The 25,163-nt window shown below is 33.5% G+C and overlaps 4 protein-coding genes across 8 annotated transcripts; 2 read left to right on the top strand and 2 right to left on the bottom strand.

Moving 5' to 3' along the window:
• Positions 1-60: 60 nt before the first annotated feature.
• Positions 61-4,683, bottom strand: LOC107420851 (GTPase LSG1-2). Of its 2 annotated transcripts, XM_060817454.1 has the most exons (8): positions 4,291-4,423; positions 3,902-4,039; positions 3,666-3,767; positions 3,497-3,583; positions 2,565-2,658; positions 2,360-2,416; positions 1,677-1,756; positions 61-1,586 (listed from the first exon to the last, which is right to left on the bottom strand). In XM_060817454.1, the coding sequence occupies exons 3-8, from the start codon at positions 3,740-3,742 to the stop codon at positions 488-490; spliced, it is 1,494 nt and encodes a 497-aa protein (XP_060673437.1). In that variant the 5' UTR covers positions 3,743-3,767; positions 3,902-4,039; positions 4,291-4,423; the 3' UTR covers positions 61-487. The 2 variants fall into 2 exon arrangements, with proteins under 2 accessions (XP_060673437.1, XP_015885401.3); XM_016029915.4 differs by lacking the exon at positions 3,902-4,039 and having other exon boundaries at positions 4,291-4,683.
• A 1,572-nt stretch (positions 4,684-6,255) lies between these two features.
• LOC107420853 (probable protein phosphatase 2C 10) lies at positions 6,256-11,737 on the top strand. Of its 3 annotated transcripts, XM_048475417.2 has the most exons (7): positions 6,256-6,554; positions 6,726-6,893; positions 6,976-7,040; positions 7,799-8,026; positions 8,228-8,504; positions 10,792-10,946; positions 11,104-11,737. In XM_048475417.2, exons 3-7 carry the CDS (start codon positions 6,999-7,001, stop codon positions 11,242-11,244), a joined length of 843 nt encoding a protein of 280 aa, XP_048331374.2. In that variant the 5' UTR covers positions 6,256-6,554; positions 6,726-6,893; positions 6,976-6,998; the 3' UTR covers positions 11,245-11,737. The 3 variants fall into 3 exon arrangements, with proteins under 3 accessions (XP_048331374.2, XP_015885403.2, XP_060673439.1); XM_016029917.4 differs by lacking the exon at positions 6,976-7,040 and having other exon boundaries at positions 6,262-6,554; XM_060817456.1 differs by lacking the exons at positions 6,256-6,554; positions 6,726-6,893; positions 6,976-7,040 and adding an exon at positions 7,094-7,114.
• A 6,087-nt stretch (positions 11,738-17,824) lies between these two features.
• On the top strand, positions 17,825-20,378 carry LOC107420840 (uncharacterized). 2 transcript variants are annotated; one of them, XM_025074649.3, is made up of 4 exons: positions 17,825-19,248; positions 19,555-19,647; positions 19,773-19,843; positions 19,982-20,378. In XM_025074649.3, exons 1-4 carry the CDS (start codon positions 18,619-18,621, stop codon positions 20,142-20,144), a joined length of 957 nt encoding a protein of 318 aa, XP_024930417.3. In that variant the 5' UTR covers positions 17,825-18,618; the 3' UTR covers positions 20,145-20,378. The 2 variants fall into 2 exon arrangements, with proteins under 2 accessions (XP_024930417.3, XP_048331708.2); XM_048475751.2 differs by having other exon boundaries at positions 17,833-19,248; positions 19,776-19,843.
• Positions 20,379-21,407: 1,029 nt separating this feature from the next.
• Positions 21,408-24,953, bottom strand: LOC107420841 (14-3-3 protein 7). Its single transcript, XM_048475752.2, has 7 exons — positions 24,674-24,953; positions 23,326-23,632; positions 22,809-22,896; positions 22,593-22,702; positions 22,320-22,468; positions 21,842-21,876; positions 21,408-21,676 (listed from the first exon to the last, which is right to left on the bottom strand). Exons 1-7 carry the CDS (start codon positions 24,738-24,740, stop codon positions 21,671-21,673), a joined length of 762 nt encoding a protein of 253 aa, XP_048331709.1. The 5' UTR covers positions 24,741-24,953; the 3' UTR covers positions 21,408-21,670.
• Positions 24,954-25,163: the final 210 nt, after the last annotated feature.

The following is a 25,163-nucleotide window of genomic DNA, read 5'->3' as shown; positions in this document are numbered from 1 at the left end:
GCTTTCTGTTATCGACATTCCCCATCAGATCGCTACTCCATACACACATACACATGCATAGAAACACAACTAGGAACTGGATAATTCAAGGATGAAAATATTCCACTAATCAAGGAAAGCACGACCAAAACTGTTACATGCTCGGGAGACCGATCTTTCAGAAATAGAGCTTCGTCAACAACACTATTTTTCACGTCATAATTATATGTTGCATTAAAAAAAAAGGGAATAGATAGATGTACATGAATTAATGCATCTCCAAACCACCAACTACTAATCAGCACCAAAAGAACTTGTAACCGCATAGGAAATATTTTAGATGGCATGTGGGTTTCACCTTCGTAGTCCAATATATGTAGCTTCTTCTAGATGTCAAGGCTTTAGGAGAGAATATTCTGTTCTTTCTTTTCTTCTTTTTCTCCTCGCACCATCTTCTTTGTAATGATAAGGTTGGCGACTAGTATCAACAATTACCCAGAAAAAAGGTTCACGTTGCCTTTAGAGGACCCACATTTGGAGGCTTCTGAAAAACTCTTATCACCGGCATTCCATCACCATCATCATTTCCTACTCTCCATGAGCGATCCTTTTTCCTTTGAGGCTTCTTGTGGTGTTTATGGGATGCCTTAGGCTTCGTAACTGTGCTTTTTTTAGACGCAAGCACATTATCCATGTCAAAAGAATTTAGATCATCCAGCACGTGCTCAATATTAGGTGCACTCTTGCCTTCCACATCAGGTGGGTCTTCAACATCAGATGAGTCTGACTCGTGCATAACTAACAAGTTGTTGTCCGTAGGATCTTCTGCATCAGACATTCCAGGTGGCATTTGAAAATGGGGCAGTTTTCCATCAATGTAATCCTTCAAAATTTGGCGGGCAGCTCTTGTTTCATCGGGAAGTCCACTTGAGGCAACATAACCACGGGAAGCACAATAGGTTCTCAATAGCTCCACTGCTAATGGTGGCCGAGACTGTGGTTCATATGGCTTGGGTTTTGGCAGCTTAATGTTGTAAATATCTTCAATAACATGCCTTGGGACTTGATTAGCGACAACCTGTACGGCCTCCCTATGCTCCGTCATCCGATCAATTGGCAATACTCCCGAGGCAATCATCTCAAATCTAGAACTTGAAAATGATGGAAACACTAATCCAGGACAGTCACAGAGGGTCAGCTTATCAGATATAATCAATGTTTGGAAATGCTTAGTCTTTCCTGGAGTCGAGGTAACTCCTGTGCGCTTCTGGCCTACCAAGGCATTAATGGTTGAGCTCTTCCCCACATTAGGATATCCCACAAATCCCACAATTACATTCTGTATATCTGCAACATTTCCACTGCGAGAGCTACTGGAGCCTGACTCCTTCCTCCTCTTCACTACCTTTTCCGCCTCAAATTGCAAACGTGCCAAAAGCTCATCCCTTCCAAAAATTTTTATGTCAGGATCATCTGAATCCTGCAGGTTATTCTGTGTCTTCCATGGGGCAATAAGCTTCTTCCCTTCTAAAGATGCAGAAGCAGCTTTAGCTGACCAGAACAGAAAAAGAATATTTTGAAGATGAAAGTACTCTGCCCATTTCTTCCTGCAGAAAAAGACGAAGCAATGGAAGTTTTAAGGAGGGTAAATAGTGGAGAAAAATATCAGCTGCAGTGGAGAAAGATAAGCTACTGACCTGACAGATTCAGGTAAAAGATCTGCTTTGTTAATAAGAAGCAATGTTCTTTTATGCTCATCAATTTCTCGTGCATAAGCCTAAGATAAAACAGAATCAATTACTGAAATATGAGAATGAAATCATCAACTAAAGAACGGAGGGAGAAATGAATATCATTTGTCTCTTAAAGAACGGAGGGCGAAATGAATATCATTTGTCTCTTACTTTATACATCTTTTCCAAATACTTATTTGAAGCTCTCAAGTAGATTTCAAAACCACTAATTTAGCCAATATCAATTTTTGATAAATGTTTAATGAGTTGAGTATTTCAAGAATACATAACCAAAAATGATAACCACTTGGGAATCCCCCCTACAAGAATTGATGCCATTGTATCTTACAGCATAAAAGGTCAAATGTCCTTTTTCTCCTCAATTTTTGTAAAGCAACTGTTTACTGTTTGATTTTTCAGTATCTACCAGCAAAAAGATTTCCCATGGTAGATATGTCTATTTAAAGGTCTATATTATTAACGCAGCACACCAACAAATACTGTTCTGATAATTCTATTTCTATTTATAGGTCTTCTACCTACCATGGTGGATGATAAACTTCTAAAATATAAGACTAATGCATCTTCCATATGTCATTAACTCACAAATGAGCAATACTTCTGCAACAAGAGGATTAATGCAGTACCTCAAGATCAGGGCAGCGGTAAAATAAAGGGTCCCGTGCATCAACAACCATCACAAGCTGAAAAGAAAAGAATTGGAATAGCAGTTTCATTAGGCAAACTGCACAACACTAAAAATTCTGTTCCATTATATGATACAGTCCTACTGCGCTGGGCAAAGGAAGGCACTTATGTAGCAAAATTATAAAAAATAGAATATGATGCTACCAAATCACTTCGTTCCACCACCCGCCAAAGTTGTCTCCAGATATCTAGATTCTTCTCAAAAGGAGTCAAAACAAGATTTTCATTTTCCTCTAGTCTGCAAAACCAATATAATCAATGGGACTATATACATTCCAAAAAACAACCATAAAACCCATAGCAAAGAAAAAAAAAAAAAGAGACCAGGTAAGCTAAACTTTGAGTAAGATAGTAAATAAGAACAAACAATATCTAACCTTAAACATTTGGGAGACTTTTAAATTAGTAAACTTTGTCCCATGATTTAATACTCTCTTGGTACTGAATACGTAGAAAACAGTCTAAATTTGTGGTAAATCATATTAGCACACCATTTGGCAATATGCATTTTCTTCTGACTTTTCCTCCATTCTACAAGGTATCTTAGAGGGGCTACAAGTTGAGTATTAATTGGTATAGGTCAAATATGATTGGTGGTGATATCTAATTTATCATGTCTAGACGAGGTTCATGCCCACAGTTCATACAAATGTCATGCAGACACACCCACCAAGAGAAGATGAAAAAATTCTGTTAATCCTGCCAGGAGCAGTGAACAACTTTATTTAAAACTATAAATTTCAGGCCTACACTAATGGATGTACAGCTAAACTACCTATTTTCAAATTTTTGGCATTAAATTTTGAAGAGAATATTTCAATAGCAAAATATTTCTCGCTTAGTGGAAGAATATTGAGAAGAGAATAACACAACCATCCTTATTGGACAAAAGTCATTTTTTCCCTATCCAAATCTTTCATTAAATGCTTATCCTGAAAAGAAAAAGTAAAGACGATAGAATAAAAATAAAGCCTAACAAGATAGTTTTGAAATTGAAGCAATTATATTTCCCTACATTTTTCACGTTTAAACATATATTCACGAGACAATATTAAATAAAATGTAATAGACTTAACCTTGCAAGGCTTCGACGCCACATCAAAAAAGATTGTCTTTCATTATCATCGAGCTCTTCTACAGACATTCCAGCATTCCACGGCGGTCTAAAGGAAAAAGTAGAAAACTCAATACTCAAAACTTACACGAATAATAGTCAGTTCAACTGGACAAAGGAAGCAGACATACCTGCGCGGAACTTGGAGGCTACTGGCATGCATTATCTCTTCTTTTTTCTGTTGCTCCCTCCTCTCCTCAGGAGTCATTCCACTGGTACTAGAACTTGCATCTCTACTCATAAAAATTAGGCATAAGAAAACTTCCATGTTACAAAATACAAGCCAACTGTAATAGAAGAAAATGACTAAACAAATTGCACGAAAATGGAAACTAGCCCAAACAGGTAAATCCTCCTAGAATTGTACCATTGCCTTCTTATATTTGAATGCTGTCCTAAATAGCAATCACTCTGTCATTGGCTGGAGATGGGTTTCGTCTCCATGTTCATGGAAAAACTCATTGATATAATGGGCTTCTAATTATAGACCACCACATACAAAATGCTTCCCACAAACAAAAAAAAAAAAAAAAAAAAGTAAACACCGTTACAAGGAAAAGAATAGCATATTTTTGAAAACCGAAAAGCTGCATTGAGATAATGAATTGGAAAACAACAACCCAGTATTGGAAAAATGCTTTGGAATTGGAAAATAACCGAGTCCCAGTGCTAAATTCGCAACTGAATATTTATTTATATGTTTTTCTCTTTCGCAGATAAATAGGCAGTAAAAAATGTGAAAATATAGGAACTCACAAGCTGATAGGAAGGGAAGGAGCAGGTTGGGCAAGAGAGAAGAGGCGGTCGGCTTCATCGGCCTGCTCGATGATGGCGTCGATGTCGCTGACTTCGGTGACCGATTCCAAAACCTTCTTCTGCTGGTTCTTGTAGAAGCGTCCCTTTTCCTTGGATTGCTGGATCATCTGGTTGTGCTGCTTTACCAGAGCCCTACCCAACCCTGTCTTCTCATTCTTCCCCATCTTCCTCTTCCTTTTCCTATTCTTCACCACCAAACGATCAAAACCTAAGCTTTCCTTCTTCTATTCTATTCTCTAATGCCGGTGGAGTTCTTCGTTTACAAATTACTGTTCTTTCTTTTTTTTCTTTTTTTTTTTTGGACTTTCGCTCTGTCTGTGTGAAGGCGCTGTTTGGAAGAGAAAGCGAAAACACACAGCAAGGGCCTCCCGGAGTCGGTCCATTTAGTATCGGTGGTACGTGGAGTGCTTTTTTGCCATACGATTAACCCAAATGAGATCCAACGGTTTCCAATAATAAAACTTTGATTTGATACCGGTTACTTGCTTAACCGGTTAATCATAGAGATTTTTCGGTGTGTATGTGTGTTTTGAGAAGAGTGCCGTACAGATAACTCCTCGGTTCAACAATATGTGGCTGACCAAAAATATTTATATTTTAATTGTAAATATTTCAAAGAATATCATTTATAGTCATGTATTGATTTTTTTTATTTATTTATTTTTAATTTTAGTTTTTCCCCTAAATTATTATTATTTTTTTATTAAAAAAAAATACCAATTCATGTTGGAGATAGAGGATTCCAACTAAAATCGTTATCTATTCACACACATACAAAAAAAAAAAAAATCATTATCTATTCACACAAAAAAATAAAATAAAATAAAATCATTATGTAAAAAAAAAAAAAAATTATCACCTATTGCTTCTCAATTGTCCCGCGAGGACCAATTAGCTCCATTTTATATAAGATTTTTTCCATATTTCGATTAAGCAACTAAACATGGCAACCTAGTAACAAAAAAGAGTTGCTCTTTGCACAGTATCAAAAAACCTTTATACAAAATCCCATTTAAATAGGTTTACCAAATATGACAAGGTGAATCACACCTTTCATATTCATCGGAGAATCCAAACTGAACCAAATACATAAAATATAGCATGAATTCTAAAATTGAGACCCTAGAAGAAAATAAATTTATAAAGACTATCAAGCAAATAACAAAATAAAAATTACTCTTTGGTAAATTTTTTAACCATGAATTCTCTTTCTTTCTAAAGGTATAAATAATTATACCTGCATAGGACATGTTCTCGCTTGGTCATGGCGGGCCTTAGAAGATTATTTTCTTTGCAAGTAGTATTTCTCAACAAAAAAATCCATTACTATTTCTTTTAACAAAGAAAGAAGAAAAAAATTAAAAAACAAGAATTCGATAAAGACACGCAAATCATTTGTATTAGGCAAAAACAAATTCAAACTTTAAATCTCAAACCTCATCTCTATCCTTTGAAGTCAAATGTTATAAATATTAGTACAGAGAAAGAGGATAATTTTTGTAAAATATATATTTCTAGTTATGGGAATGGGAATGGAACCCATAATTCATTATTTCTTCAATCGGATAAAGATGAAAATATCATAGGGATAGACAAGTATGAAGTGGCAACAAAAATAGTTGGGGAATTGCAACAGTGTCATTGTAGTAAAAGCCCGTGGAAATAGCTTTTACCAAATTGAAGAAAGGCCGTGGGAATAGCAATAGAGAAATAGCAAGTGGCAAATAGCAAATAGCAAATAGACTAGCCTCATTCCATTATGGCAACAGCCAAAGGAAGAAACAGACTTATAAGACTCAAACAGTAGAAAACAGCAAAGTCAACAGCAAACAAGTCTTCTTTATGGCAGCCTTTTTCTTTATCACCCATATAATGATAAATAATAAATATACAAATAAAATAATGATAATATTTAATAATAAACAGGACTCAAACCCAAAAACGGTTGCAAATCATCACACGGACTGAAAGATAGACGATCCTCAATTTTTTTTGTTATCATTTTATATTTTCAAATGTTCTCACTTTTGGTTCTTCTTTATTCATCATCATTATAATTTTATTTTATTTTATTTTTTTCCTATTCAATTGCTTGTGAGAATTACCAATAGCAAGGAGAAAAAAGAAAGAAAGAGCGTGAAGGACACCTGCCAAAAATAAAAGGCTAAAAGCTTAAAACCCGTTTTCCAACTTCAATTAGTTGGGTAAGTTGAACTTCTTGAATACCCACTTCCTGTTTTCACTCGTTTTTATTTATTTATTTATTATTATTTTTGTTGGCTTTGGTGGCTTTATGGGGTTTTAGGGTTGTGGGTCTATGAAGGTTTTTGTTGGTCTTCTTTCATAATGACTGAATTTCGGTTTTTATGGTGCAGTCTGTGAATTTTGGGTAAGGTTTGTGATATTGGGAAGTGGGTTTGGTTCATAATTGGGAGAGAAAAGTGGTTGCAGGAGAGGTGGATGTTGAGAATTTTGAGTAGGTATAAGTTGGAATTTGTGAAGAATTTGCTATGGATTGGCTATGCTGTTTTTCCTACTCTAAGGTAATGACATCTCTACGATCCTTTTGTCTCTGTTTACGATCCTTATTTGCTAACTTGTGTTTTTTTATATGAATCATGAAAGCTCATCAAAGAGTCTGTTAAGGCATGGATTCAAATTGTGCAGACTATTTCTTCAATTCATTTGAGGTCCTATTCGTGTAATCCGTTTTATAGTTGGATTTTATTCAAATTGTGCAGACTATTTCTTCAATTCATTTGAGGTCTTCTATTTGTGTAATCCGCTTTATAGTTCGATTTTATAGCCTATCTGTACTATTTTTTGGGTTTGTAGGGAAGCTGTTATATTAATTTTGTTTATATATATATATATATATATATTGGGAAGGGGATGGGGGGAAGCCAGGGAGGGTGTTTTGAAGCAGATATTTGTGGGCATATCCAATGATCTGGGGTTTTCTGTTTCGTAATTTTGATGAATCATCAATTAGTTTAATAATTCTGCTGAGGATGTTAAACAGATCAATGATAAATTAAATATGCAAAGCTTAACCTATGTGTGTTTTAGAATTGGGTATGTGGAATATTTAATTTTCATGGACAACCAACATGTTTCTGTCTGTAGAATTTCTTCTCTTTCTTTAAGTACAGCCAGATTGTCTAGGCTTTGTAAATAGGAGACCGTGCAATATTACTGTTTAAATGTTTTGCAAAAAGAAGATAAGAAAGTAAATCAAGTTACAGAATCTGAAATTGGTCCTCAATTCTTTACTGCTTTTTTGAACGGCATGAAGTACATGATCAATTAGTTTCTAAACTGTTTATAATATCATTTACATTATACCCTGAGCAAAATTTTTCTGAAAATTGAAATCTTGTGTTTCCTCCTCATCTTCTTTGGTATATGCAAGGTTGAGGCTTTTAATCTTTGTTATTTTACCTTGTAGCTTTCTGCATCTAGCGCTGGTAAGGGAAAAAGCCATGGGGGGCTAATCAAGTATGGTTTCAGCCTGATAAAGGGGAAAGCAAATCATCCAATGGAAGATTATCATGTTGCCAAGTTTGTTAAGATCCAGGGACATGAATTAGGGCTATTTGCCATTTATGATGGACATTTGGGGGATAGCGTTCCAGGTTACCTGCAGAAGCATTTGTTTGCAAATATTCTAAAGGAGGTGGGATGTTTCTTCCAATCTTATTCTGGTGGTTTTATGTATATATATATATATACAAAACACATGCACACACACACACACACACACACACACACACGCACACGCACATATATATATATATATATATATATAATTTCTAGGTAGCTTATATATCCACTTTGGAAGGTTATATTCTTAGAATTGTTCATTTCATCCTTTTAGGATGGGTTTTGGGTTGACCCTAACAGATCTATCTCAAAAGCCTATGAGAGGACAGACCAGGCAATTCTCTCAAACAGTTCTGCCTTGGGCCGTGGTGGGTCCACTGCTGTAACTGCAATTCTGATAAATGGTCAAAAGTTATGGGTGGCCAATGTTGGAGATTCACGAGCGGTTCTTTCAAGAGGGGGTCAGGCTATACAGATGTCAATAGATCATGAGCCCAATACTGAACGAGGCAGCATCGAGAACAAAGGTGGCTTCGTCTCAAACATGCCAGGTTTGTTAGGCAAACTGTTTCTTAGAAAGTTCAATGACCGTATATTAACTTGTATGAAACTTTATATTCTACATGAACAACAATAGTTGGGGAATTTCTGATACTTTCTATGTAGGTCTTCCGTTTTGATATATTTTGTGGACTACACTGTTGTTTTATGTGAACTGTTCCCAAGCAATGCCCTTGTTTTTGGTATACCCACTGCCATAGTCTGGAAAGTCTTTCATAGACAACTAGTGAAAACGTTCTTAGATTTAAAATACCATAAACTTTATAAGCAGTTACTTGATCTAATTGCTGCATTCAGATTATACAATAATCAGGTTTTCTTAACTTGGAGGTTGACTCTTATCATCTTCTTTTCAGCATTGGGAGTATGGTTTTCCATTTTGTATCATTGAAGTTATTTCCTTTTGCGCCCCCCCTTCTGTTTTGTGGAATTTTGCATTATATTTAGTTACATAGATCCAGTCCCAATAGAAGTTTCTTTCAATTGTTATGGTGATGTGCATTTGATTTTCTTGATAGATACTAGATTTTCTTGCCCCAATCTGACCTTTGATATAGTATTTTTAGCTTTTCTGTTTATTTAATTATAGTCATATAAGGCATGTCTAAGGGAGGGATAATTGTATTTATGCTTCTATAAACCTGTAAGTTAGATAACGTTCTCTGGGAAGAATGCAAATTAAAAAGTGCATATTCATCTGAAAAATCCATAGAAGGTGGTAGCCCTGTTGTCATCACATGAACTAAAATAGGAATCAAGGGTTTGTGAAATTTTCAATTCCTGCCAAACTGGATCTCTATGCTTTTCAGTTCGTATGGATTGAACTTGGTTTCTACCTAAGTTTATTCTTAGCTGGGTATCGGACTATCTGTGACAGCACGGTATACTGTTTCTAAGGCTATAATTGGATTGTTACTTGATCCGCTTTTTGTTTTATGACAATTTTGAGTTCAACATATTTTCAGAAGTAAATGCTATGAACCAAATATGTATTTTATTTTGTCTATTTTTAAGAAGTAATTTGTGAGTACAACAGAAGATCTATTTATGGAAAATTCTAACTAAAGATATATCTTCCTTTGTTTAGCTTTCAAATACCATACGAAGCAAGTTCTAATTGTTTTCAAAAAACGGTTTTCAAATTCAATACTAAATGCATTATTTTCATAGTTACCAAAGTAGAATCTTATTAACAAAAACAATGGAAAATAATTTTGGTTGCAAGACAAATGCATGCTAGTGTTCTGCTTTATACATCAATCTTTGCTCTTAAGACAGAAGAATCAGGTAACTGTGTCATATTGCGCTGAAATTTTTGAAGTCTTCAAACTCCCCAAATTAGATTTGAACCAACAACCAGCCAAGGTTCTTTTTGTATTTTACTTATTTATCCATAAAACTGTAGAACAAGTGAAGTTGAAGTTTTCTTGTGTCATAGGATAGCATAATTAGAAGCTAGTTTATAGACAGATATCATCTAAGCAACTTTTATTATATATGGGTTTTCGATAGGTGCAAATATCATGTTACCGCTGTATCAGTTATCTTTAATGAAAAGTGACTGTTGTTGGCATTTACCTCCTGTTATTTATTATTTTAGTTCGCTTATTTTATGTAGGATTTTATTGTCTGTGTTAAAAGTGAGTAACTAAGGTTTTAATTTTCTAGTCTCCAAGTACAGCAAACTTCATATACATTGGAATGCTTACCTTGCAATAAACTTAATTTTTCTTCTACCTCATCGAAATCATGTAATGGTTTTCTTCAGTTCTCACATATCATTGGTTTTAGTTGTACATTTTGTACACCATTCTGGGTTATATTCTCCAACATCAAGGTAGAATTTTTTATTATTATTATTATTTTATTATTTTATTTATTTATTTTTATTTCCATGCTGCTTCTTGGATGCTTTGCTGCTTCTTGGATGCTTTCTTTTGTTTGTACTCATGAATCATAATTTCTTATCCATCGAAATAGAAAATTTAGGCCAAAACAGCGGTACAGTAAACTTGCACCATTCACTCAAAATCATTTTTAAAGGTTTTACATTGTTGATTCATTTCTGTCCTTATCTAACAAGTTACAACGATGTCTTGTGTCCTTTTTTCCCTGATGAAATGAAACGTTTGTCTTGGTACATGGAAACTTCAAAGTTAGTTTGCCATATATATATATATATATATATGAAAGATATTTAATCTGAAGAAGAAACATGTGTTTGAGCTAGCACATTAGGTCTCTTTTAAAGCTGACATATATTGCACACTTCATCAGGAGATGTTCCTAGAGTGAATGGGCAACTAGCAGTTTCTCGTGCTTTTGGGGACAAGAGCCTTAAATTACATTTGCGATCAGACCCAGACATACAGGATACTATTGTTGATGCCAACACTGATATTCTTATACTTGCAAGTGATGGACTCTGGAAGGTGAATTATTTACCTGAACTAACATCTCCTTTCTGCTTTGGGCTTCTAACAGTCATGTAAAAGATTTAAGAAATCGTCTGAATTGTGCTTGCATAAAAAAAATAGAAGTGGTACCCCTAAAAGATGCTTCTTTGTCTTCTTTATGTAAATAATCCAGGTTATGGCTAATCAAGAGGCAATTGATATTGCACGAAAGATCAAAGACCCAATGAAGGCAGCTAAGCATTTAACAAATGAAGCAGTGAAAAGGGATAGTAAAGATGATATATCATGTGTTGTTGTTAGATTTAGGGGATGATACATTTGCTTTCAAGGTGCAGTATATATACCCACAATAAGAGTTCCCCTACACATGATTCCAATTAGTGGATGTATTAGGCTTTACATCCTATGCATTATATCGGACCAATTTTCATTTGATGCTGCAGCAGGATATATTTCAATTTGCCCGAGGAGAAGAAAAAGGTCATAGGAGCATAGAAAAAAAGGAATGGTTCCTCCATTGTAAATTAAATTTCTTGATTAGGTTGTGGTGTTGATATTGTTTGAATTCTTTCCGAAAGCGAGTTAGGCGGTGATGATGATGATGTATATTTTGTGTTTTACTTTGCAAAAATGACCAAGCCGCAGTTTACGATTGTGATTGAAGAAATGCTTCTGGCCGGACAAACTCAGGTTGTCACTGGCCCTGCCTAGTATTTTACTTTTACAGTATCAAATTATTTTATAAATGTTTACAAGTGCAACATGCTGGTTGTATTTAAGTGCTTGGTTCTTATTTCTTATTGTTACGTTGGTTTTCTTCTGTTTTTCCGTTCTTCTTTTTACCTGTTGAGCTCAGGACCAGGATGTCTCAATAAAGGCAGCTCGAGACTTGAGTGTTTTTTTTTTCTTTTTTTTTTTTTTTGGGTTGGTATTGGACCAAAATTAAAAAGAGAAAAATCTCTGGGTTTGAGAATACTTTTTTGTAAAAGGAAATCCAAGATTATTAAGAAAAAAGTTATAGCACAATGTCTTCTTTTATTCCATTATTCTTGTTTTGAATCTAGAAACTGTAACCCGTTAAGATCATGTGTAAAAAAAAGAAAAAAAGTTTTAGAGCTAAAGGGCTGTTGGTTTAAGTAGTGAAATGAAATGCATTTAATGGAAGCCAAAAATAAAAAAATAAAAATAAAAAAAAAGGAAATGAAGTGCATTTAATAGAAGGATTAGAAAAACTCAATTCTAAAGGCAGGTGAATTACAGAGATTTTCCAAATTCATCGTCTGATGGTATGGGAAATAAGCATGGCTCTTTTTTTATAATTTTTTTATTTAATAATTTAGGGTATTAAGGGAATCGAATTCATGATTATTTCATTAGAAAGACTATGATAAAGGAAGATATATTCTTATTTTTTAATTTTGGGCTCATGTGATTTGCTTTCTATATATATATATATAATTTAAAAGAATTTGCAAATTTTATTTACTGTAAAAAAAAATTGATAAGTATTCACTTAATAAGTGATATATTTCAAGAAAGTAAAAAGATAGAAAAATAATAATAATTATAATAAATAAAATAAAATAAAAAGGGGATGTGCATGCGCCTTTAATATACGGTGTGGTTAATAGACAGTAATAACGGTGTGCAGAAGGGAAACATTTAGCGCAGGGGAAGTGAGACCTAGGGTTTAAGCGAGGCGAGCGAGCTTGTATATATAAATATACCCTTTTAAGTTAAGAGGACATCAGACTAACATTGAAAGCAATCCTACGAAAGCTGTTAGCAACTCTTTTTAATTGTCGTTTTGTTTTCTTCTCTTCGCGTCTGGTATTTTTCTGAAATTGTAAACTGTAAAATGCCTCTCCTTTCGGCTTCAAGGACCGAGATCTTATTTTAGGATCGATTTCTTGACGGCTATGTTCTGGAGGCATATATTTGTTAGTTATCCAAAGTATTTGGGTGTTAATTTTTTTCTGGTCCAGATTCTTCTGGTTCTGGATTCCCATTTCTTTGGTATATTTTGAAAATGAATTTTTTCTTACTTGGCCTACTATCTTCTCGTTTACTAACATTTTTTTTGTTTTTTTTTTCTAATAATATTTGGATTTTGTAGTATCTTGACTACCTTGTTTTGCAATTTCATAAAATTTTCTCTCATCTTTTGGTTTTTTTGGCTTCTACCATCTATCCGATTTCAATCATTTTGAATAATAGCTTACTAATGCTTTTTTCTTTTCTTTCTTTTTTTTAAGTGAAAGTCTAATGCTTGTTTTTCTTTTCTTTTCTCTTTTTGGAAATAAACTTCATAAATTAAAGAAGCGGTTACAGCAATATCACTGCAAATCAAAGATTTGAGCCATGGAAGACCCTTCTCAAGCCGTACAGTAAATAAACCAGAAGATAAACCATGTTGAGCCAGTTTATGGGCTACCATGTTTATATATAGATATATATATATATATATATATAATAAATCTAATTGGCTTAAATCTAAGCTAAAGAAATATATTTAATTCTATATGCAAACAATTATTCATTATATATGGACCTTGACAAAGGTTTACACGCAATACAATTCACCGTTTAATCTGAAAGGATCTGAGTCAAAACATTTGCAGGACAAAAATTAAGAATTAAGAATACATCTAAACAGTAATTAAGAATACATCTAAACAGTAGTGATTGATGACTTACCAAAAAACAGTAGTGACTAATATGACTTATCAAAAAACAGTAGTGACTAATCATATTAAGTAGGTGGATCCAGCCAAAAAGTATTCCATAATATTGATATAATTGAAACTTTAAGTTATAATTATTAATTTTTTATTATTATTTGAAAGTTTCCGTAATTTGTACAGTTACGCTTTATATATTTAATATCTAAACATAACAATTGATATGGTTGATATGGATGCATAAACGCATAGGTGATAATAATAATAATAAATTAATTAATTAATTAATTAAAAAAAAAACATATTAAAATCTGAATTGTGAATAAAATAGAACTCGTTGTTTAGTTTGATCGGAAGTGAATTGTTTAGTTTGATATGAATTGTGAACAAAATATAACTCTGCTTTCAAACAAATAAATGAACGTTTGGAAAAAATACGTCTACCGAATAACAAATACTATTCCTTCTCAAAATAAATAAATAAATAAATAACAAATACTATTCAAAACATTTTTTTATTTAGAAAATAATATATTTCAAGGCCAAAAAAATAAACAAAATTAATTCCAGCTTTATATCAAAATAAAATTAATTTCAAATATTAGTCTATTGGATAAAGATACATAAAGTTTATCAGATATAAACTTTGAAATTTGGATTCATATCCTTTTCAAATTTTGATTTACAATATAAACTTTCAAAATGCAATATCCTTACCCATAACAAAACCAATCACTTGTTTTTTTTTTTTTTAATAGTTTTTTTTAGAGGAAAAAAAATGTCTGCATCTATTGAAGCTCTGGCAATGGCAGATGCAGATTACATGGACTGCAAAATAAAAATAGACGATTTGGAACGCCAGTCAACACCTTCTCATCTCCATTTTGAATCATTCAAGAAGGATATTTTCTTGTTTTCATCTTCTTATCGTCTAATCTCTTCTTCTTCTTCGATGTATGGAGAAGAAGGTAATGGTTATGATCATTATTTATACGGAGTCACCCAAAAAGTTGAAATACAGATGTGTGATCAGATCAAGCCTAGGAGAGGCTTCAGATCAATCGGGAAGTCTATGGTAAGGATAATAAAATGTATTTTCAACAAGATAAAAGGTGTTATGAAAAAGAAGTAATTAATGGATCTTGATCTTTTGTACGAATAAACTCTGTTTTGACACTTTATTTATTTCTTTCTCTTTTTTATTTTTATTTTATTTTTATTTTTATAATGGGTGTTATCGTCTAGTTTATTCTAACAGATTTCATGTATTTATTTGTTAACTTGTTCACAAATTATATGTAATTAAATGTAAATATCTCAATAAATATTTATTAGCATAACAATAACAAAAAAGTGATGTATATAATTAACTTTGTGTATGACTATGCTTTTGACGCGTTTATTATATTCTATTCCTATATATCTTACAAATTATTACTTGTCAATTGTTGAATTTTGGTTAATATTGCTTATTTGGAATTTCTCAAATGAAAAAGAGAGGAAGTAATTAGTTATTTGGCTTTGGCACAATTCTAATTGTTGATTTGTTTATGAACTAATTTGAGATCCTCCTAAAATTTTTGTTTATTTTATTTATTTTACTAACCTGATCAATTCCATTTATTGACTTAATAATAATTACTGCAGCATTAAGAGCAGTTATATGCTTTGGTGGATGGTTCATTTACAATTGAGACCATTCGGGTAAAAATCTAATCTTTCAATATTGATTTCTGTACGGGCAGTATTCTTGATCTGACATTTTGTTGTATGCAAATTCTCTTTTATCCTGTACGATTCCCAATAACTTGAGTCACATGGCACTGAGATAGTGTAATCTTTAAGTATAGATAATGCATTTTTTTCCCCCAAAATCATAGGATTTAAATTTGTGATTTTACTTTAAATAAAGAGACACGGCCGAGCTGTGTACTTCAGCTCCTTTTTGCACTCCCCAAGCAAAAAACACAACCAACCAAAACCGAGTTATGGGACTATTCTACTCGTTCACTTCACAAAATTTACATATCGTTTATTAATATTGTTAATTTCATCATACTGTTTTTTATTTTTACCAAGTTAATAGCCTTTATATCGAAGTCTAGTCTTAATATCGAAGTTATCGTGTAAACAATTAAAAAAATGTATTTGATGTCGGCCAAATAGAAAATATTAATTGTTAAATAATATTGTATTTAAATAAAAACATGAAGGTTACGTTTGAAATTTTGGTTTCCTGGTAGTATAAATATTAAAAATACACTACGTTGTCCATCCAACAATTAAAACTAGTCCTTTTTTTGTTAAAAATGTGTGCTTCTATTGAAGCTCTTGCCATGGCTGGTGCAGACTACATTGAGTGCAACATAAAGATGAAAGATTTGGAACCATGGTGGACAGCCTCTCATTTAAAGCTCAAAGCATTCGTAAGAGATATGTCAGTATTTTCATCTCCAAATCCTTCTTATTGTCAATTGAACTTCCACAAGCAATCATCTCCTTATCCATATCGCCTATCAAACTTGTATAATCGCAAAGAAATCTCGTCTGGTTATGCTTATGTTTTTGTTTACGATGGTTATTTACATGGTGTCCCTAAAAAAGTTGGAATTAAAAAGGTTTGGTATGAGAAGCCAAAGAAGACTAAGAGAAGCATCAGATCGATTGGAAATTCGATAGTTACGAGAATGAAAATTATTTTCAACAAGTTAAAAAGGGTCATGAAGGAATTTTTATGAGTTACTTAGTGACTTAGTTAAAAAAGGGCAATGAGAAAGTGGGTTTTTAATATTTTTGATCTTTGAAGGTTAAAAAGGGTTGGTAGTTTTTTCCAAGTTTTGATTTCTCATCGTGTGCTCACTACCTGTACATATATGAGCAATTGTTCAACACTTCTTTTTTCTTCATTTATTTCATTTCCTTTTGCTTTGGTTTTTTTATAATTTTTTTTTCTCTCTTTTTTTTATTGTAAAATTTGTGGTCGACGAGATGTATATATTGATGATGAGAAACAAAATAAAAGTTTAAGCACGGTGTTTGATATTACCAAAAAAAATAATAAATAAATAAACCCTTACTGCACGATATTACTTCTCTTACTGAATTTTGGGTGTTAAGTTTTGGATGGAAAATAAACCCTTTTAAAAGTTATAAAAAACAATAAATACAAGGATTTGATTAGAATGATAAAAATATAAAAATAATTTCAAGCACTCCTCCACCTCTTCTTCCATAAGCATTCAAAATTTGGTAGAGTCTAGTTTTTGGCATTCAAAACTCAAAAGTTTGTGGTAGGTCCAAACATAATTGCAATCATGTTAGTTTAATATGTTTATGCTTCTAAATGTATACGAAACCTCCACAAATATAAACACTATAAGGCTCTGACTTGGTGAAAAGATTAAGACTCAAAGATTAAGACTCAAATTAGATAATAATTTGCACAAATTGGTACAGACAAGTAAAAAGTTTTAGTCCCACTTGAACAATGTTCGATATTTTGTTATCTCAATGAAAAGCACTCTCAAGTATCCCGATAAAAGATGCATAAATTTTGCATTGAAAGGAAAGTGAAAAGAAAATCTGAAAAAGAAACCTGAGAGAGATAAGGTTGAAGAGGGTCATCCACAAATTTATAGGTAAGGTGTCGAAACTTCTAATCTATGCCACGTTTTTCGTACGTGTAATTAATTTAATTAATCATCAACCTACTAGACATTAAAAAATAATAATAAAATGATAAATGATTAGAGGGTTGTTACGGTTTACATAGAGTTGAATAAAATGTGACGTGTAGGGAATTTTCATGCTTCGAAGAAGAAAACGACAATATAAAGTTTGAACAAAATAAAAGCTTTGTTTTTTTTTTTGGGTAATTTGAACAAAATAAAATTATTATTGTGACAAAAAATCCAACGGTGATCCATTGACCATCCAATCCAGATCAATGATCTAAACGGTTAGACGATCATGGGGGGATTCCCATCAACTTTGTATTGATTACATTCTGAAAATGAAATGGGAGGTTGTATGTGAACCAAATTTCTTCATCCTGAACGTCAGAACAGAGTACTGGAATCTTTTCTTTGATCACGTAATCGTACACCTCTTACCAGTCTACCCTCTTACCGTCAGCTTAATTTTTTTTGGGCCCTTTTTTCTTCGATGGTTTTATATTCCCACCAACTTTTGACGATTTCAACTGCCATGGGCAGTTTTCATGAAAAAAAATAAATAAATAAATAAAACGAAACTCCGTTCTTATTTTTTTTTTGGGTGATTTTTTTTTTTTGTTTTTTGGGTGAGCAAACACCTCTCCCTTTGGTAGAGAAGATAAATTCATCACTAACACTTTGCTCTTAAAATGACAAAAATAAGAACAAATAAACATGGGCATGAGGAAAACAGAACCAATATTACAAAGTTACAAATATGAAAAAAGACAAAAAGAAATATTATCATCTTACAAGAGCAACATGTGATCCAAGAAAAATAAAAAATAAATTCATGTGATCCAAATGTTATTATAAAATTTTATTAATTATTTTTTATTTTATTTTGTTATTAATGGTTTGTGGCCCCATCTCAATTATAGAATGTAGAGTAGAGCCCCCAATCTCTACTAAGCTGTTCATCATCATTTAGACTTTTCTTTGCTCTGCAAATTATTCATAAAAACAATCTTCTCTCTCACCACTAACACAGACACACACGCATAACATTCCATTTTCTTCTTCAAAGTTCTAAACTTAGCCTTTTTTTCTTTTCTTCTTTTTTGTTTTTAATTTCAAGCTCACCCATTTTCCTAACAAGAAAAAAAAAAAAAAAAAATTATAATTTTTGGACCCTACTTTTTCTTAACCCCACAATACAAAGAAAACCAAGCCAAACCCATGACGATCAAGCTCCAAAAGAGCGATCTTTAAAAAAAATAATAATAAAATAAAAACAAAAAAAGTGGCAAACACAGACTCTAACTCTGCTGTTCTTCCACACAATTCTTCCGAATGACCAAGTGTTTCAGCTTCACCGAGTCAAAGAATTGGTGTCACCGATCCGCTTTCTCCAAATCGGGGCTCCGATCCACCATAACTGACCTCAAAGACGGAACCATCGTTCACTGTTGGGTTCCCAAAACCAGGAAAGACTCCAAACCCAATCTCCTACTCATCCATGGATTGGGAGCCAACGCAATGTGGCAATGGGGTGATTTCATCCGCCAACTAGCTCCCTACTTCAACTTGTATGTACCGGACCTGGTTTTCTTCGGCGACTCGTACACGACTCGGCCGGAACGGACCGAGTCGTTCCAGGCCGAGTGCTTGATGCGAGTCATGGAAGCCAACTCGGTGAGAAGGCTGAGTCTTGTGGGGCTGAGTTATGGTGGGTTTGTGGGGTACACCATGGCGGCTAACTATGCTGATGTGGTGGAGAAGGTGGTGATATGCGCCTCTGGGGTGTGTATGGAAGAGAAGGACTTGAAAGAGGGTGTGTTTAAGGTCTCGGATTTGGAAGAGGCAGCGAGTATTTTGGTGCCCCAAACGCCTGAAAAGCTGAGGGAATTGGTGGGCTACACTTTCTTCAAACCCCCACCTGTTGGTTTGTTGCCCTCTTGCTTTCTCAATGATTTCATTGATGTAAGCTCTAGTTCTCTTTTCCCTCTGTTTCATTATAGAGCATATACTATGTGTAATATATATATATATATATATATATTATGGGGTTAGATGGTATGTTATTATTATATATATAATATGGGGTTAGATGGTATGTTATCATTATCTGCTACAATTGCAAGTGGTTTGAGGAGGAAACCAAAAAAAAAAAAAAAGGTTCTTTGAGATGATGATGAAATTTTTTTTGATACATTAGGGAAAAGTTAGATAATGTTTGGCATTGAAAATGGGTGAGCTCAAATTTTAAACCTGGTAAGAAATGAGCAGGCAATGTGCACAGAATGCGTTGAAGAGAAAAGAGATTTGGTTAGGTCTATTCCCAAAAACAGGAAGCTTTCAGATCTTCCCAAGATTCATCAGGTGCAGTTCTCCCCCTCTTTTTTTTATTTTATTTTATTTTTATTTTTATTTTTTATTTTTTATATATATTTTATTTTATTTTCTGTTGTATGCATTTTATCAATCTTTATTACTTTTACATGCAGCAGCCTACTTTGATACTCTGGGGAGAATGTGATCAGGTGTTCCCATTGGAGTTGGCTCACAGGTTAAAAATGTGAGTTTCTGATGCTTTGAACGAAACTACTTTTGGGCTTTTTTCTTTTTAGTGTCCAAATCTTCTCGGAAGTTCGCACTAATTTGTGTTTTCAGCGACTCAAAAATCTAAAATGTTGAATTTATTTAAATCTGATAGGCATTTGGGTGAGAACGCTGTGCTAGTGGTAATCAAGAATGCAGGGCATGCCCTCAATGTAGAGAAGCCTAAGGAGTTCTACAAGCACTTGAAATGTTTCCTTCTTGATTCTCATCAAGTGTCCCCAAATAGCCAATCTCCCAGCCATCAAAACCACAAATGATGAATGGTGGCTATGAAAATATTACATTATTTTCTCTGTGCAGTCTAATTCAAATCCTATTGAGATCATTTACCCAAAAAAATATAAATAAAAATAAAATGAAGAAAATTCCATCGAGATCATGTAATCTTACTTGTCATCGCATGAGAGCCCCTGATTCTATGTAAGCATACGTTTTTACTATGTAGAATATTATACCCTCCAATAAATCAAAAAGGATTTAGTTCTTGTTAAGACCAGCGTCTTGTCCTTCTCATCTTGCCAAATTTTAATTTCATGTCAGTTTCCCAGTACACAATTTTATATATGCAAATTACAAACGTTTTGCAATTAGACAGAATGGTTTCTCTTTTTATAAAGATGGCAATTGAGCGCATATGGTTTGTAGAACCCGAAAGTAATTTGTCTACACGGTTTTTAAAAATAAAATTAAAAAACAAAAAAAGACAAGAAAAGCCTATGTAAGGGCTGATGCTTTGTTTTTTAAAAATGATTTCGAATTTGATTTCTTATATCTGGTATCGAAAAAATGATAAATAAATAAATAAAAACCACTAACCGGGTATACAGGCATAGAAAAGAGACTACAGATTTGTTTCAGCGTACGTGGTAAAAGAGCCAAAAAATATAACTGCGAAAGACAAAATGCAAAAAAAGAAATGAAAAACGTTGAAAGAGTATCATTTGGCTCGGTTTAAAACGAAAACTAACAGTTCAGAAAAGAAAAAAGAATACTTTAAATCTCTGTCAATTGATAGAAAACGAAAATTTTCCAGAATCCGGACATTTTACCCAAGTAGAAGGAAAAATTTTCAATACAGGTGTCCCACCTGTATATTAGAGGTGGGCGTATGTTTTTCCAAAGGAGAGATACATTTCATCATAGCATCTGCCTCTTTTAAGTTTATATAATAAACTTAAAAGACGTAGGTCAAGTTGCAAAACGTCAAACAAAATACCTCAAATGAAAGCAAATAGTTTTCCCTATTATTTTCGCCCAATGATAGAAAAGAGCAAAGTTGGTTAACAGAATCTTTGCCTTCCCTTAATAAAACACAAATTGATAGGTGTGAGAATCTTACTCTCTCAACCTTCAGAATCACAAATCACCCATCTTTATCAACAAAAGTTCAATGCAGAAACATCATACCTAAAAGGTATGTAAAAGTAAAAGTATCACGAATAACCAAGCATAAACCACATGATAAAGAAACCTAATTATAAATGAAAATTAACTGCATATCCCACGGATCAGAAGCAATAGGTTTCTAATATAATATAATATTAGGGAAACGAAACTTTTTTTTTTTTTTATCAGACAAATTTTTGATCATGTTGTCAAAGTTCACAAGAAAATCCATCAAACAGGAAAATAGTGTAGCAGAATTGACTTTTTGGTTTAACAGACAATACATACATGCCAATACTACAATCCTTGTTCTACAACTAGCAAGCAATAATAAGTCTGCAACACCTACATCGCTCCTGGAACAAACCCAGTCCAAAAGAATCCCTCTCTATCCCAGCTAAGTCTGCAGATTGAACAGAAGCAAATAAGGAAGTATAGTTAACAGAAATGTATCAGAAAATTTTTCTCAAAAATGAATTTCCAAAAGTGACAGATACTGTAAATTTAAATTATATAGGCAACGAAATGGCAAAGTTTTATTTTGTGACAACGTATTTGTAAATCTTACCTCAGCTGGATGTTCATCAACCTTAGACTGCTCACCTGCCAATTTAGATACAGTTAATTCCATTACCATCTAAAAGTTGAGACATAATAATGAATTGGGGACCCTTTCTTCCTCTGAGCAAATCAAATAAAATTTAAACATCCTAAAGATACAGTACAGTGCTGACTTCAAAGACAAAACTTAAATTATAACTTTCTACAACCAATTGATGCACATGCATGAATATTGTGCCCAATGTAGCAGAAAGGCTATACCAAACTCTGTATGCAGTCTGATAAAAACATAAAGACCAATATGGTGATTTTTTCTTTCTCATTTTGGGTGCGGCTGCATCCCTGAGCACTCTTAATAATATTATATTTCTTACCATTTTTTAACATAGAACAATTACCAATAGAATCAATAACCTTCAAGAACTTCACTGAGACAAGGACCGAAACAACTGAGAAAAATAAAATATAAAAAAATTAACATTTACCTCCTTCCTCTGGCAGATCCGAGGTCCAAAGCGTGAGATTATCCCTAAGAAGCTGCATAATAAGGGTACTGTCCTTGTAAGATTCTTCATTGAGACTGTCAAGTTCAGCAATAGCCTCATCAAACGCTTGCTTAGCCAGGTGGCAGGCCCTGCACATTGTAGAAACAGTTAAATATAAACGAACACAGGTGATCTACTAAGCAGGAAAACACAGACAAATAGATGTCCAAGGAAAAATAAACAGTAGAAAGGTAGAGAGAGAAGTGTTGGAACCTCTCAGGTGAGTTAAGAATCTCATAGTAGAAAACAGAAAAGTTCAGAGCCAATCCAAGTCTAATTGGATGAGTTGGGGGCAAATCAGAGGAAGCTGTGCTAGTGGCAGCCTGCATCACAAACCAACAGAAACTGAATAAATGAACAAGAATGCCCAAAGGAATTAAAAACACAAGGAAAATGGAGGCTTCAATAAAGTAGCCGCAACCGGCTCACCTCATAGGCTTTAAGTGACTGATCTGCAGCTTCTTTACGATCCTCAGCTATTTTAAACTCAGCTAGATATCGATAGTAATCTCCTTTCCTGCCACAACCAAAAAATACATCCCAATGATTAAGAGTATATTATGAGAGGGGGGGAAGCTACAAAGTCCTCAACCACTAAAGACAGTATCACTTAAACGTTAAATTTAAAGAAGAAAGGCAGCAGCATCCAAAAGCAAAATACCATATCAATTGAAAGATGAAACTCCCTTTGAATGGATTACAGATGGTAAAATAAGAAATAGTAATCCATGGTCCTTATCATTGTCCAAGGCCTAACCAACTATACTGAGTTTTGACCTTGAACCTCTCTAAGCTAATTCATAACCTAATATCAGTTTGTACCAATTTTTGAATCTCACAACAATTTATCTAATACCTTCGTATAAAAGTACAATTATGTGATCCAGATTTTGTATTTCTTCAACACTAAAAATTCAACAGAAGAGAAACAAGAAACAATTCTCACATCTTGTAGTAAAAAACAGTAGATTCCCCACTTGAGGAAGACGGAAGTAGATGGTTGTCAATAACTGATAATATGTCGTAGCATATCTTTGAAAGCTCATCTTCAACCCTCTGCCTATACTCCTTTATCCTCTTCACATGTTGTTCGTTCCCCTTGCCTTCCTCCTTCTGTTCAATGGAAGATAATATCCTCCAAGATGCCCTTCTTGCACCAATGACATTCTTATACCCAACAGAAACCAAATTTCTCTCCTCCACTGTCAATTCCACGTCCAACTTGGCCACTTTCTTCATTGCTTCAACCATTTCTGCAAAAGGGAAAATAAATACATAACTAAATAAACAAATTCACCATCAAACCAACAGTAAATGTTATTATGCATTATATGCCCTCACAATTTTAGTTATCAATTTCTAAAGCTTCTACAAAGAAGATATAAAGTTAATGGATTTTCTATGCCATAGACTACGCAAAAATTCTTCCATGCACAGTACAAATCCATGGAGTAATTGCAGCGCGAACACATTGGAGTACACATTGCCAAGATTGTGTACGGTCGTCATATAAATTTCACACCATCTAAGATCATATAATGACAGGACTTTAGTTGCTCCATAAAACATAATCAGTCATTTCAAATGATACACAACTATTTGCAAATCATTTCATTTCCTTTTCATTATACTTAAAGAGTATTTTAATTATTTAGCATAAAAATCATTTGCAAAGTAAATTAGTAACTGATAATTTAGATTTCCTCCATATAAAGCCATAACAAATTTATAACTAATAAAGAAATCATTTTTCTTCGTATTTGTGACAAAAAGTTACATACTATCCATTCATATCTGTTATTTAAATGCGTCATCAGTCTATCATTTCAACTAGGATTCCACAAATATTTTCAATATTTACTTTGATAATATATAAATATATATATATACCCCCTGTAATTGGGCTAAAAAAGAAATCAAAGTCCAGGTTATTTTTAATACATAAAACCACATCACACGGATAATCTATAAACTACCAAATAAAACATAAAAAAAATGAAAATGAAATTTAAAAAAAAAATATATATATATATATATTTTTTTTTTTGCTTTTTAATACTAGTAATTCATGAATCAAAGCTCAAATAAAATCCATAGACAATTCCCGGGTGCTTAAAGAAGCAGACCCACTACTACTCTCCTCCTAATACAATCAATAATTCTCACTAAAAAAAAAATGGAAAATAATAACAACAAAAGCATATATTTTTAAGAGATCCGCGAAAAAATTTGAGAATACCATCATATTTGCAATTGGAAAGAAAAGAAAAAAAAAAAAAAAAAAAAAAGCATACCATCATATCTCTCGGCTTGCTCAGCAAGTCTAGCCAAGTACACATGTTGCTCCCTCTCCTTCTCCATCGCCTTCTCTCTCTCTCTCTCTCTCTCTCTCTCTCTCTCTCTCTTACTCTCGCTTCCCCTCTTCTCTCTCTCTCTAAAGCCTATGAGCGATTTTGGACACTGTGAAGAAACCGCTTTTCTGATATGCCGAGCTTTGATGTTGAGCCGTTGGATTGTGCTGTTGTTGGTCCAGGGCAACGATGTACGGCTCAAACTGGATCTTGGGCAGTGTGAAAACCAAAAAATAAAATAAATAAATAAATAAAATACCCTTAGGTAAAGTCCTCGTTTAGGTGTATAAAGACGCGTCACATGGGGGTTGGAGAAGAGACGGTGACGTTGACTGGGACGACCACTTGACGGCCCTTTGCTTGAGGTACCTGACAATAATATATGCCCGCCCGTGGGCTCCACTTCTCCTAAAGTTTTATGTTTCTTTTCTTA

Source organism: Ziziphus jujuba, chromosome 5 (assembly GCF_031755915.1).
Source record: "Ziziphus jujuba cultivar Dongzao chromosome 5, ASM3175591v1".
Taxonomy (NCBI): domain Eukaryota; kingdom Viridiplantae; phylum Streptophyta; class Magnoliopsida; order Rosales; family Rhamnaceae; genus Ziziphus; species Ziziphus jujuba.
The sequence above is the reverse complement of the archived record's forward strand: the minus strand, read 5'-3'. Positions and strand labels throughout refer to the sequence as shown.

What these genes read in the sequence shown, in the direction of transcription:
- LOC107420851 (XM_016029915.4), bottom strand. Translation starts at nt 4,514, where the DNA reads ATGGGGAAGAATGAGAAGACAGGGTTGGGTAGGGCTCTGGTAAAGCAG. An exon ending in CCTTCCCTTCCTATCAGCTT is followed by an intron (nt 3,768 to 4,290) that starts GTGAGTTCCTAT and finishes TTTTATGAGTAG; the next exon opens with AGATGCAAGTTCTAGTACCA. An exon ending in ACCGCTGCCCTGATCTTGAG is followed by an intron (nt 1,757 to 2,359) that starts GTACTGCATTAA and finishes GTTTTATCTTAG; the next exon opens with GCTTATGCACGAGAAATTGA.
- LOC107420853 (XM_048475417.2), top strand. Translation starts at nt 6,999, where the DNA reads ATGGATTCAAATTGTGCAGACTATTTCTTCAATTCATTTGAG. An exon ending in TTGCAAATATTCTAAAGGAG is followed by an intron (nt 8,027 to 8,227) that starts GTGGGATGTTTC and finishes TCATCCTTTTAG; the next exon opens with GATGGGTTTTGGGTTGACCC. An exon ending in CTTCGTCTCAAACATGCCAG is followed by an intron (nt 8,505 to 10,791) that starts GTTTGTTAGGCA and finishes ACACTTCATCAG; the next exon opens with GAGATGTTCCTAGAGTGAAT.
- LOC107420840 (XM_025074649.3), top strand. Translation starts at nt 18,619, where the DNA reads ATGACCAAGTGTTTCAGCTTCACCGAGTCAAAGAATTGGTGTCACCGA. An exon ending in TTCTCAATGATTTCATTGAT is followed by an intron (nt 19,249 to 19,554) that starts GTAAGCTCTAGT and finishes AGAAATGAGCAG; the next exon opens with GCAATGTGCACAGAATGCGT. An exon ending in ATCTTCCCAAGATTCATCAG is followed by an intron (nt 19,648 to 19,772) that starts GTGCAGTTCTCC and finishes TTTTACATGCAG; the next exon opens with CAGCCTACTTTGATACTCTG.
- LOC107420841 (XM_048475752.2), bottom strand. Translation starts at nt 24,740, where the DNA reads ATGGAGAAGGAGAGGGAGCAACATGTGTACTTGGCTAGACTTGCTGAG. An exon ending in AGTCACTTAAAGCCTATGAG is followed by an intron (nt 22,703 to 22,808) that starts GTGAGCCGGTTG and finishes TTTGTGATGCAG; the next exon opens with GCTGCCACTAGCACAGCTTC. An exon ending in GGATCTGCCAGAGGAAGGAG is followed by an intron (nt 21,877 to 22,319) that starts GTAAATGTTAAT and finishes CTAAATTGGCAG; the next exon opens with GTGAGCAGTCTAAGGTTGAT.